Genomic DNA, 13,066 nt, shown 5'->3' on the forward strand with positions numbered 1-13,066 from the left:
CCAATACTCGGCCAATACTCGGCCAATACTCTACCAATATTTATTTTTTTACTGAATTTTAAATAATTTTTTGATTTATAGTGCAAAAAAAAAAACAGTGGTGATTAAATACTACCAAAAGAAAGCTCTATTTGTGTGAAAAAAGGACAAAAAATTCATATGGGTACAGTGTTGCATGAGTAATTGTCATTCAAAATGTGAGAGCACCGGAAGCTGAAAATTGGTCTGGTTAGGAAGGGGGTTTAAGTGCCCAGTGGTCTGCCCCCCAGTCTCTCCCCCCACAGGACTCCATTGGCTCCTGCTGCTGTCAATCAAATCTTGTGAGGAGAGAGTGGGGCCAAGCTGGGCTGCGTGTGTTTATTAACACACACAGCTCGACTCAGCATCAGGCCCGCATGAGTGCCCCCATAGCAAGCAGCTTGCTATAGGGGCACTTGGAAAGAAGGAAGGAGGAGCCGAGAGCACCAGCAGGGGACCCCAGAAGAGGAGGCTCAATGCTGCTCTGTGTAAAACCATTACACTAATTTAATAAAAGATGCTGTGCTTTTCATGCATCTCCAAAGACTTCCATCTCACCTAGCAATTTCTTGGGCTGATTTTGTCCTTCTTCACTAGTGTCTCTTCATAGTGTCACAAGAAAAAATAAGGGTAAATTCAAGATTTTGAGTATCCACCAAAATAGTAATAGAAGGGAAATCTTCAAATCAGGACACTTGTTTCAGTGACAACTGTTTAATAGCAATTTCCCTCACATTGATAAAGAATTTCTCTCACGTTGTATTGAGTCTACAGGACGGGAAATGAAGGGAAATCTCCCTAATGAGAAACAGATGGCAAAAAACTGTGTTTTAAACTAGGGATGGCCGAACGGTTGGGTCCGAGCATTAGTTTGGGTCAAACATTTGCCTATTCGGCCATTCACTGAGCACCCTAATTTCCAGGGTGTTCACCCTGACGAATACCCTGCAATGCACTGAGCGCTGCACAGTGCATTTTGCACCCTGATTGGGCTAAGCTTTACCCAATCAGGGCTCAGTCTTAGCTGGTTGTTAAGGAGCAGGTCCGGAAAGCTGGCCGCGGCGTCCTTAACAATCGATGAGTCATCAGCTGTCAATAGGTTTCCCTACAGATGCACCACTTTACAGGCACATTAAGGGGACCACCCAGGCACTATATTGAAAGGAATTTTTCACTTTTATTGTTGCACTTAAGCATAATAAAATCACTGCTCCTGAAAAAATAAATTGTTTTAAAAAAAATGTTTAATTGATACATGTCCCCCAGGGAAGTACCTAGACCCCCATACCCATTTTATGGGCAATTACTTGCATATAAGCCTTCAAAATGGGCACGTTTGATTTTTCCTGTTGGGCTCCCACAGACTTCAATGGGGTTTGCTGTTCAGGTTAAAACATTTCCCCTGTTCGGGGGGTTCTGCTGTGAACCAAACAGGGGGGGTGTTTGGCCCATTCCTAGTTTTAACCCCTTCTCTATACTCTATCCAAAATTATATACATTAGATATACTGTGTGTTAAAATGGTTAACAAGACATCAAATGCCAGAAAAGTTACCCCAACAATGGAAATTACTGTATATATATTTCATTATTCATTTCATTCTTTATTTCACAAATAAAGATTTAATACAGCATGTGGAGCTTTAAAATAGGAAATCCCAGCAAGAGCTCTTCGATATTCTGGCCTTTTCACAGCACAGCCTTTCCACAACATTGTACTAAATCAATAACATTGTTAAACATTACATTTGTTCATAAAGTTTATGTTAACCCAATAAAAAAGAAACACAAATGTTTTGTTCTAAACTGTATTTTTGTAGTACTGAACATAAAAAAGAAAATATAGGAAAACACATACATTCTCTTTAAAGGTAATTTTTAGCATATCTCATGTTAAAAAGGGTCTGTTCTGTTTCCTGATCTATATTTGTAAAAAGGCCACACAAGGAATGGCAGAATGTTAATAACAGAAGTGACAAGCCTGTTTCATTGTCTGGTCTCTTTTGCCTCAACAAATATGGAATGGGTGCGTTCTCTAAAATTCCAGTCCATTTCACAAAACAGCTGCATTTTAAAATGTGATAAAGTGATATTTTCAGTCACTGGATTAAACCTCGGGGTAGGCTGTGGCGATATAACACTTGCCCTTTCCATAGGTGTTCTTGGTCCATTCATACGTTCGAATGGCGATTTCATGCCCATCCATAGAGATTGTACACCTGCAAAAAAAAAAAATATTGAGAGATAATTGGTATTTTCCTTAGTTATTTTTGGGGCAAGTCAAGAACATTGGTCTATTTAACCACTTGCTTACTGGGCACTTAAACATCCTTCTGCCCAGACCAATTTTCAGCTTTCGGTGCTCTCACACTTTGAATGACAATTACTCAGTCATGCAACACTGTACCCAAATGAATTTTTTGTCCTTTTTTTCCCACAAATAGAGCTTTCTTTTGGTGGTATTTGATCACCTCTGGGGTTTTTATTTTTTGTGCTATAAATGAAAAAAGACCGAAAATTTTGAAAAAAAAGCATATTTCTTTGTTTCTGTGACAGAATTATGCAAATTATTAATTTTTCTTCATAAATGTTGGCCACAATTTATACTGCTACATATCTTTGGTAAAAATAACCCAAATTAGTGGATATTATTTGGTCTTTGTGAAAGTTAGAGAGTCTACAAGCTGTGGTGCGAATCGCACAAAATTGATCACATCTGATGTACTGGTGGCCTATCTCGCTTCTTGTGACCCGAACAAGTCAGGAAAGTACAAATACCCCCCAAATGACCCCTTTTTGGAAAGTAGACATTCCAAGGTATTTAGTAAGAGGCATGGTGAGCTTTTTGATGTTGTCATTTTTTTCCCACAACTCTTTGCAAAATTAAGATTTTTCATTTTTTTTTCTCCACAAAATTGTCATTGTAATAGGTTATTTCTTTCACATGGCACGTGTATACCACAAATGACACCCCCCAAAAAATTCTGCTACTCCTCCTGAGTATTACAATACCACATGTGTGGGACTTTTTCACAGCCTGGCCACATAGAGAGGCTCAACATGCAGGTAGCGCCATCATGTGTTCTAGGAACATAAATTACACATCTAACTTGTTGACTATTTATTACACTTTTGAAGCACCAGGACATTGACACGTGACACTGATGACAGATGCCACTGATATGTGGCAATGATGACACTTATACGTGGCACTGATGACAGATGGCACTAATATGTGGCACTGATGACAGATGGCACTAATATGTGGCACTGATGACACGTGGCACTTATACGTGGCACTGATGACACGTGGCACTAATAACGTGGCACTGAAGACACGTGGCACTAATACGTGGCACTGATGACAGATGGCACTAATACGTGCTACCGATGACAGATGACACTAATACATGGCACCGATGACGCGTGTCACTGATGACAGATGGCACTGATAAGTGGCATTGATGACACGTGACACTGACAACAGATGGCACGTGACACTGACAGGTGGCACCGATGACAAATGGCACTGATACGTGGCACTGATGACAGATGGCACTATGTGGCACTGATGACAGATGGCACTTATATGTGGCACTGATGACAGATGGCACTGGGGACAAATGGCACTGGGGGCAGGTGGCACTGGGGGCAGGTGGCACTGGGGGCAGGTAGCACTGGGGGCAGGTAGCACTGGGGTGGATGGCACTGGGGGCAGGTAGCACTGGGGTGGATGGCACTGGGGGCAGGTAGCACTGGGGTGGATGGCACTGCTGGTGGAGGATGGCACTGCTGGGGGAGGATGGCACTGCTGGGGGAGGATGGCACTTTTTTTTACTTTTTTTTTTTTAACTCGAAGCAAAGCAGAACGGCTGCCGCTGCAGCCGTTCATCTCTCCCCTCTCACACTCTGTCTGTGTGAGGAGGGAGAGCGGCGCTGAGAGATAATCTCATATGTTTACATATGAGATCATCTCCCATTGGACACGCCGATCGCGCTGTAAATGGCCGCTGTGATTGGCCGTTTACAGCGATCTGTGTTTGCCTGTCCCCGGGGGACACGGCGAACACAGAACTTCCGCGATGCGCGCCCGCGGCGGCGCGCATTGCAGAAGTAAACAACAGGACGTCCAGGGACAGCCACCCGGACGAACGCGCCTGCTCTACGGCCGTCATTCGGCTATAGGGCGGGCGCGAGGTGGTTAAAGTAGCTGTAAACCCTAACTGGATAACATTTATTTTGTTTTGTTTTTTTACATACCGTCACCAGTGCAGTACAGTGTCCTTGGGCTGGTTATAGATGGGATGGTTATTTAAAAGATTTGACAAATGTCTAACAAATATTTAGCAATAGAAATGATGACCTCTTATGACCACTCTGAAAAGGGGGGTCATGTAAAAAAAAATTAAAAATGACCTCAATACTCTAGGTGCACAAAGACATTGGAAACTTAGAGAAATTTGCATACTTGTTCTGAATGTAATGAATGTAATGTATTATTATCTATCTATTCATGTATGGGAACAGAGGCAAATTGAACTAGGTAAATTATATAGAAGAAAAAGTAACATATTGTTAGACTTACTTTTTACCAGGACGAGAAATGAAGCACAAGGTATACATTGCAAAGTCAAATTCAGGGCTTGATCCAATGAACTGTGAGCCAACCTCTTTTAAGAAACCATCCCAATGAAACTGCTTACCCAGCACATCTGGATAGCTTGTCCACTAGAAAAGAATGAAAATATGTTAAATATATTTAAGATCTCTCTTATAGGCGAAAGGCCATATTTATGATGCAGCAAGTAAACAGAGACCAAGCTGAATCTTTTGCTGTAGTTTAAACCATTTTAAACAGAGTTTGCCTAACATGTTCATCCACATCACCATTATTACCATTATCAAGCCATCGCCAAATCAAGTCACATTGCCAGTATTTGAGTATTCTGTTCTTCAACGCCAAAGCCTGTTTGTCTTGAAGCTAGTGGAGCTCACTGTAGAAGCAGTTCACTTTCTTAGATTGTCTGGATTCACATTCTTACATTTTAACTTACTCACTTTTTGTACTTAGTATTTAGTATCTATTCATTCACCTTTGCACTCATTTTATATGGTTACTGGATCCCATTTAAAAATCTGCTCATCTTCCAGGAATTTTGTTGCATGCCTCATCCATCCATGCAGCTGTGATCCTGTACCAACAGATTGCATTCTATACTGTCCTCTGGCCAGGTCCCTCCTGTACCATTAATTGCCCGACTTCCAGCCACGCCTTGATGGGTGGAGCGTCCATCTCGCTCCTCCACTGCGAAGCTGAACAACATCCAAGCCCAGGGGCGGACTGACCATTTGGCCACTCGGGCACTGCCCGAAGGCCCCGGGCCACTAGGGGGGCCCCATCAGGGTTGCCAGCCTCAGTAAAATCAGGGACATTATGTAAAAATCTGTGTTTTTTTTACATCTGTCTCTGAAATGTCCCTTACCGACATCCCTTTGGTCTAAAAATCCTGAGATTATAGCTGCCCCACCTCTCTAGTACCTTCTCAGCCAATAGAAACATGTCTGTGTATACTGTGTGATTGTATACTGTGTGTGTATACTGTGTGGCCCCATAATCTCTGATTGACTGGGGGCCCCATAATCTCCTATTGCCTGGGGGCCCCATGAGTTGTCAGTCCGCCCCTGTCCAAGCCTCACTGTGAACATAGTATGTGATTGAGACATTACTGCATGCAGGTGGTCCTTTCTGGACATTTCCTTTTACTATTATGCCTGTATTCAGTCCTGCAGATCCTTCTCTGCAAGACATATTATTCCTGATCCTGAATAGAAACACACCTTGCACCCAGGGGAATGAACATCAACCTACCATCTACATCTACTCTGACATAGTTTTCCAAAGGATGTAAGAATTTTTTATATATACCTCTTGTAGCATTAAATAGGTGGAATAATATATATTTCAATCGCTATGTAGAATTTCTAGCAAACACCAAAATATATATATATATATATATATATATATATATATATATATATATATATATATATATATATATATATATATATATATATATATATATATATATATATATATATATATATACACATATTTTAAATATTCATTTTCAGCACAATTTATTACAGCCATCTCTTCCAATACTCCCAACCAGAGGTCCGCTGGCCCAGCCCTATGCACCTTTTTGGGAGATCTCAGTGGCCCAGCACTTGGGTGGGTTTTCATGGTATAGCCTCCAGGTGGATGATTGATTGAGAGCATGGGCATACTTCTTCTTTTTATTTTTAGCAGCGTCAGCATTACTTACATGCCTCTGCATAGGCTTAAATAGTTAGTATGCTACTATCTATTGTTGAAGACTTGCAAGTTGGTTATCAATGTGTTGTATATTACATTATTTGTACTTATATCTGTACTTATATTGCAGACAGCAATTTTGACACCTCTGAAGAAGAATTCTCGAAAACGCTTTTGGTGTCATTTGTTATATTTCTATACACTAATACCAATTTTGCTATATTTTCTATGCCGCCATATCTGTGTCTTGAGTTGAATGTTTTTACTCCCTTTGTACCAATAAATATTACTTTTTACATTTTAATTTCCAATCAGTATTTGATGATTCTTGTATAGTGCCCACATAGTCCCAATCCCAAAGGGCCATTCTTTTTTCATTATATATTAGGGATGATGGCATAATGCTAATCCAGGCTAAAGTTTCTTATGTATCTTCCAGGAAAAGAGATATCTTATTTTGGTATCATTGCGCACATTATTTTTAGATCATTTTGAACATACATGGCACTCTTCTTTCCTTTGGGGAGCATTTTCGTTTTTTTTCTAAATATTGGAATATATATTTGTTATTTACTGGGTTTTCACTGTATATTACTTCATAGGTTTTCTTCTTGTCTACTTTTGGGGGGTTATTTATGAAAGGAAAATCCACTTTGCACTACAAGTGCACTTGGAAGTGCAGTCGCTGTGAATTCAAGGGGGGCATGCAAGGAAAATATAAAACAGCATTTTAGCTTGCACATGATTGGATGATAAAATCAGCAGAGCTTCCCCTAATTTCAATTCTACCCCTCAGATTTACAGTGACTCCACTTCCAAGTACCCTTGCAGTACACTTGTAGTGCAAAGTGGATATGCCTTTCGTAAATAATCCCCTTGGTGTGGTTAGGGGCTGCTAATATTTCTTATTTCCATCTGTGCATTTCTTGCTGCCATTCATTGGTTGTCCGGTTGGGGTGCTGTCACCATCTGGAAGTGTTACAATGTTTTTTAAACTAATGTCAAAGCTGTCCTATAAGCATTGGTCTTATGACTAAATTACAAGAGTCTGATTAGCACAAACCCTTTTTAAGGGGGTGTGTTCCAGCATTCTTAAATTTTAAAACTTTGTTTTTTAGCTTGCAGACACCATGTCAGTAGCATCTCATGAAGTGAATGTTTGTGAAGTGTGTAGAGTCTAGGAAGCACTCGCACTCTATTCTGTATATTCTACTAGCATTTTGTGAAAATTCAACATGAGTGCCTTTGGTCAAGATTTACAAATACAATTATAAACTGTCTGTAGCGAATCAGCTTGTGTTTTTAAATGTTTGATGTAAATCTTTATTGTTTGATATGCATAATAAAAAAAAATACTATATATCTTGTGTTTCCCGCCGAGTGTACGCAGATATGTTGCCTCGGCTTTCGGGGGTTATACCGGGATGATGCCCGCAGCTGCAGGCATCATCCCATTACTGTTTTTTAAGAGCGGATGATCGGCTTTCCAGGGATAACAACCGATGCAGCTAAAACAAGTTTGATTGTTATACGGAACATCCCACCCTCCCACCGCCTCCCGACGCTCTGACTGGACTTCCCGTCACACCGGGTGACCCGATCCACGATCCGCCACTTCCGATGGCTAGAGACAGACTGGCATGAAGCCGAAAACGGCTTTGTTCAAGTCTCCTGAATGTAAACACAGAAGCGACTTCACAACGTCATTTCCTGTTTACTCGGCTGGCAACGATGGACTTAAAAAATATACAGTATTCAGAATCGCCGTTTTCGGTGATCTGAATACTTTGAAGTGCAAAGGAGGGATTGGAGATCCCCTCCATAAAGCATACCTATCACCACTTATTACTGTCACAAGGGATGTTTAGATTCCTTGTGACAGCAATAAAAGTGATCAATTTTTTTTTTAAACACAATTTAATAATATAAAAATAATAAATAAAATAAATAAAATAAATAAGAAAAAAAATGTAAGCACCTCCGTCCCCGCGAGCTCACGCAACAAAGAAAACGCATACAGAAGTCGTGCCCGCATATGTAAAAGGTGTTCAAATCACAGATGTGAGGTATTGGCACGATCGCCAGAGTGAGAGCAACAATTCTAGCACTAGACCTCCTCTGTAACTCTAGCCTGGTAACTGTAAAAAAATGTAAAGCGTTGCCTATGGGTGATCTTTAGGTACTGTAGTTTGTTGCCATTCCATGAGTGGGTGCAATTATAAAGTGTGACATGTTGGTATCTATTTACTCAGCATAACATCATCTTTCACATTATATAAAAAAATTGGGCTAACTTTACTGTTTAGTTTTTTTTAATTCATGAAAGTGTCCCTTTTCCCAAAAAGTTTAGTTTAAAACACCACTGCACAAATACCATTTGATATAAAATATTGCAACAATTGCCATTTTATTCTCTAGATTCTCTACTTAAAAAAATATATATAATGTTTGAGGTTCTAAGTAATTTTCTAGCGAAACATATGGATTTTAACTTGTAAAAACCAAATGTCAGAAATAGGCTTAGGCATGAAAGGGTTAATGTACCTCTACAAAATCCAAGGGACACTTGGAATGGTTTGTTTGAACTGTATTAATAGGGATGTAAAGTACATCACTTTCTGTACTAGATCACTATATGTACACTGTAGAAGCCGTGCCTACTTCAGTGATCTTCAGTGATTTCCAGCTTTCAGGGGAATCGGCCAGGTATGGCATATACATAGTTACAAACTGAAAATATAAAAATATCCATACATGGAATTCATCTTTAACTTACTGTATTTTAAATCATAATCATAATAAATTAAATATATCCAAAACCACTATACATTCCCTTTAATGATTCCCCTTGATTCCTATGTTCACCCCTGCTAACTCCCAACATACTCATAAGCATCCCTGAAAAAATAAAATTTTATCCATTTGCCTTTACCACCTGCTGCCATTCACGTTATAAATAATATACGTTTGCAGAGCGAATGACTGAATTACCACGATGAATGAAGACAAATACACTTAGATTGGACTTCTTTTAACAAATATTGCCTTAAATTTATTTCATTATATGACTCATATATGATGCATATGGGTTTCCTCTGAACCAGTTTTGTTGTATTACTTTGCATTTTGAAAAGAAGTAAATAATCAGTCATTTTGACAAATCTTTGATCAAAGAGGTCACAATAACTGTTTGGTAGGGGTCATAGTTAGTGACCTCTTCTCAGCCCCTGCATCTGGCCCGTTGAAGTTCTATTATGACAATGAACGCTCTGAATTTAACTCAATTTTTCCATTCAAACAACCATATCTGGAGTGTCAACAAGGCGATATGTTGGCGGCTAATAATTAAATTGTATCACAGCCATTCAGGACAAAATCTAATTGTTGTGTTTGCTCTGCTGCTGTTCTCTGGGTCTCAGGGATGGTTTGTCATACAGGGAATACTAAGTATGTTATATTGCATGACACACTGCTGGCCTGAAAGGAACATTAGCATCTCATCATTGCTTCCAAAGCCTCATTTTGTATGCCTGAAACTGAATCTGTTTTATGTCATTTGTATATCTAAATTAAACCAAGGAGAAGTAAATCTGGCTATACATTCGTACATTTTTAAATAAACATTCGTACAAATATTTGTATGAACATTCATATGAAAGTCCTTTGTACATTCGATGACTGGACAAACGTTCCAAAATACAGCAAAATGTCATTTGCTTTTAACACATTTGTAATTTGATTTTGGAATGGATGTATTTTCAGCAAGGCTGTGGAAATTAAAAATTAAAGATTCATTCCTCGATTAATCGATTCTTTATTTTGATCGAACAAAATTCTTTTGATCGGTACTCACCTCTTCATCGGCTTCCGGGTCTTCAGGGAGTTCTGACGGAGATCCGGTGACATCACGGACATCAACGTCACTGGACTCCTCCCCCCTTCCCCAAGTGCCTCCGTCTGCTAATGAAGGGAAGGAGGGAGGAATCCGGTCACGTCGAAGTTCTGATTGAGCGTAACGCGTACAGGGAGGAGCTACGCATGACGTAACCCGCTGCTGTCCTACGGAACTAACACGATTGTCGGCTTTAAATGCTGTGTTTTTATCATCTTTATGTGAGTAGTTTGTGTTTGAACACAAAAATGAAATCTTATACTTAAGCGGTGAGCACTTAGATCTTTTCTTTCTACCCATGACCTGGCGCCCTTGCTGAGATCTAAGGAGATGTGAGAGAAGTTTATGGTCCACGTTAACCCTTTTGATACCCGCTTGCATAACCACCTGTTTGCACAGGGGTCCATGCCATAAGGTGAGAGTGATTAGTTAGACTGGAGGTGGACGGATTGTCACGCTACTGTGGAAAAAAAAAAGACTTACGTCAGTGCTACAGTTTGAATTCAAAACGTATTTGTGTGAACTGTGAAGTTAAGTCATGGATTGTGAAAACTAACCAGTGTCGGGGGATTGTATATAGTGTATACCACATTTACCACTGACTAATGCAGAGTTGCAATGCAAGGAGATCAGCTAAAAGTAGTTGGATCTGTATGTGCGTTATAATTAATCGAAATTAGTCGATTAATCGATAAAAAAATACGATTAATCGAACACGAAATTTTTAATCAGTAACAGCCCTAATTTTCAGATATGAAAACCACATTCATTGTTATACATTTTGCAGGTGACTATTTGCAAGTAGTTTGATCTTCCCATCGTCTAAGAAATATCACATAGGACTATGACTTGTCAAAATTCCCTAAGCTAATATGCCCATAGCCTTTCCTGTGATATTTCCTGTTTTACCTGGATACAATATCTTTGGACTAATATGAATAGGCTATACTCCGTTATTCAATGGGTTCTTTACTTAAAGGGGTTGTAAACCCTCAAGGTTTTTCACCTTTATGCATTCTATGCATGAAGGTGAAAAACCTCCTGTGATGCAGCTGTCCCCCAGAGCCCCCTTTTACTTACCTGAACCCGGTCTTTTCAGCGATGGGGACAATCACACCAGCTCCAGCTGGTGTCTCAGGTTCTGATTGGATAGATTTATAGCAGCGCAGCCATTGGTTCCCACTGCTGTCAATCAAATCCAATGACGCAGGAGCCGTTGGCAGGGCCGAGTCCTGCTGTCTGTGTCAATAGACACAGCAGCAGGACACGGGAGCGCGCCCGCACAAGTGCATCAAGGGACAGCGGCTCTCCACCAAGGTACTCAAGAGGAGGAGGAGCCAGGAGCACTGCTGAGGGACCCCAACAAGGGAGGCCACTCTGTGCCAAACCAACTGCACAGCGGAGGTATGACTGACATGTTTTGTTTTGTTTTTAAAACAAACTGTCACTGAAAACAAATGTTGATTTGAACCCCACTAACAATTTGTAGATCGAATGAATATTCGTATTAAATTAAATTCTACTAGTGTATAGCCAGCTTTAGGGTCTTGCCTACTGCAAGTTGTGTGCAAATTGTTTCATGTTTATTGTTTTTTTTAAATGTAGAGCTCCCAGTAGTTTGGTGGTACCAGTAATTGATTCAAAGACATTTGTAACACTGACCCCCGAAGGAGCGGCTGATTATTTTTGGGCTTACCGTTACCTTCTCCCCCTCGTGCTCATCTAGGGGTTTTCTGAGGTTGATGGCCCAATAAACTGTAGAGGCCGACACTTGAATCCACTTTAGGGATTTTTATTTGCAAAATGTTGAACAGAACACAGTCTTTCAGTAGGAAATAGAGCGCATGGGTAGTAAAGCTCAGGTACTCTTGGAACTGCTAATACTTGATTGTCTCTCTTTATACAATCCAGGGAATAGCCATTCACAACTGGATGTTACAGCTATCGGATAAATCACCTTTTTGTGAATTCAGCAACCAACAGGTGATTCAAAAGAGCACAGTCTCTGCCACAGACTTGATTGTAGAACTTTAGAATGAGAAAAGTCTCTGCCACAGACTTGGTTGTAACTGAAGGATGAAACTAGGAACTAGGTACCAGTATCTTGCAGCCGGTCTGGCGATACCGTAAGAATGTGGTTTTACCTTGGTGTCCTTTCCAGCTTAGTTTCCAGGCTCTTACCGAGCAGCCAGCCCTGTGCGTGGCCCTCTTCTGAAGAGTCCTCCACTAGTTGCCTTCTCAGTTGCTGGGCCTCTCCAAAACCGAGATGGCACCGGACCACCTTGGAACCCTCCTTCCAGTTACTGTGCCTTGGGCTAGCCAGGCCCGAGACTCGGAAATGGATGGATCCGCACCCCAGGCCACGAGGGCCTCTGGGGGCTGGTCAGGAGAACCAGGACCAGGGAGTCAGAACATACTTCTGGACTGGAAACCAGAACCATGTGACCTCAACACAGCGAGACAACGCACCCGCTGATTGGCTCAGAGAGAGATATTGGTACCTAATGCGTCCAACCAGACTGCGTTCCAATGCCTTCCAAAGGTGACACCCACACCTATGTCCAGGCAGAACATAATACAGTCCAGCCAAACTGATGCTGAGACCATAATTTACTGTAATTAACCCTAAAACCCAACTATGGTCTTAGGAACATTTAATTTGACAAAAACATAACGCATGCTCTTCAGGAGCCCGGCGCTGCACATTATTTTAGTAAGCCCTGTTAGAGACATATATGTCTTTCTCATCTGTTTCCCAATGTGAAGTTACATTACTGAATGCAGTATTGGCAGCTAGGCAGCTAAGTGCTGCAAGACCTATTGCAGGAGATAAAATTCCTC

At 40.7% G+C, this 13,066-nt stretch overlaps 1 protein-coding gene across 1 annotated transcript in view; it reads right to left on the minus strand.

The window, feature by feature from the left end:
- Positions 1–1,600: 1,600 nt before the first annotated feature.
- Positions 1,601–13,066, minus strand: part of ENDOU (endonuclease, poly(U) specific) — a 69,473-nt gene continuing 58,007 nt past the window's right edge. Inside the window, exons 11-12 of the mRNA XM_077483769.1 lie at positions 4,603–4,745; positions 1,601–2,236 (exon numbers count right to left, since the gene is read on the minus strand). Of these exons, the coding sequence (XP_077339895.1) occupies positions 2,125–2,236; positions 4,603–4,745 (255 nt within the window). The 3' untranslated portion in view covers positions 1,601–2,124. The remainder of the gene's footprint in view (positions 2,237–4,602; positions 4,746–13,066) is intronic.

Source organism: Lithobates pipiens, unplaced genomic scaffold (genome assembly GCF_037356315.1).
Source record: "Lithobates pipiens isolate NorthernLeopardFrog02 unplaced genomic scaffold, aLitPip1_a1.2 Scaffold_16, whole genome shotgun sequence".
NCBI classification, from domain to species: domain Eukaryota; kingdom Metazoa; phylum Chordata; class Amphibia; order Anura; family Ranidae; genus Lithobates; species Lithobates pipiens.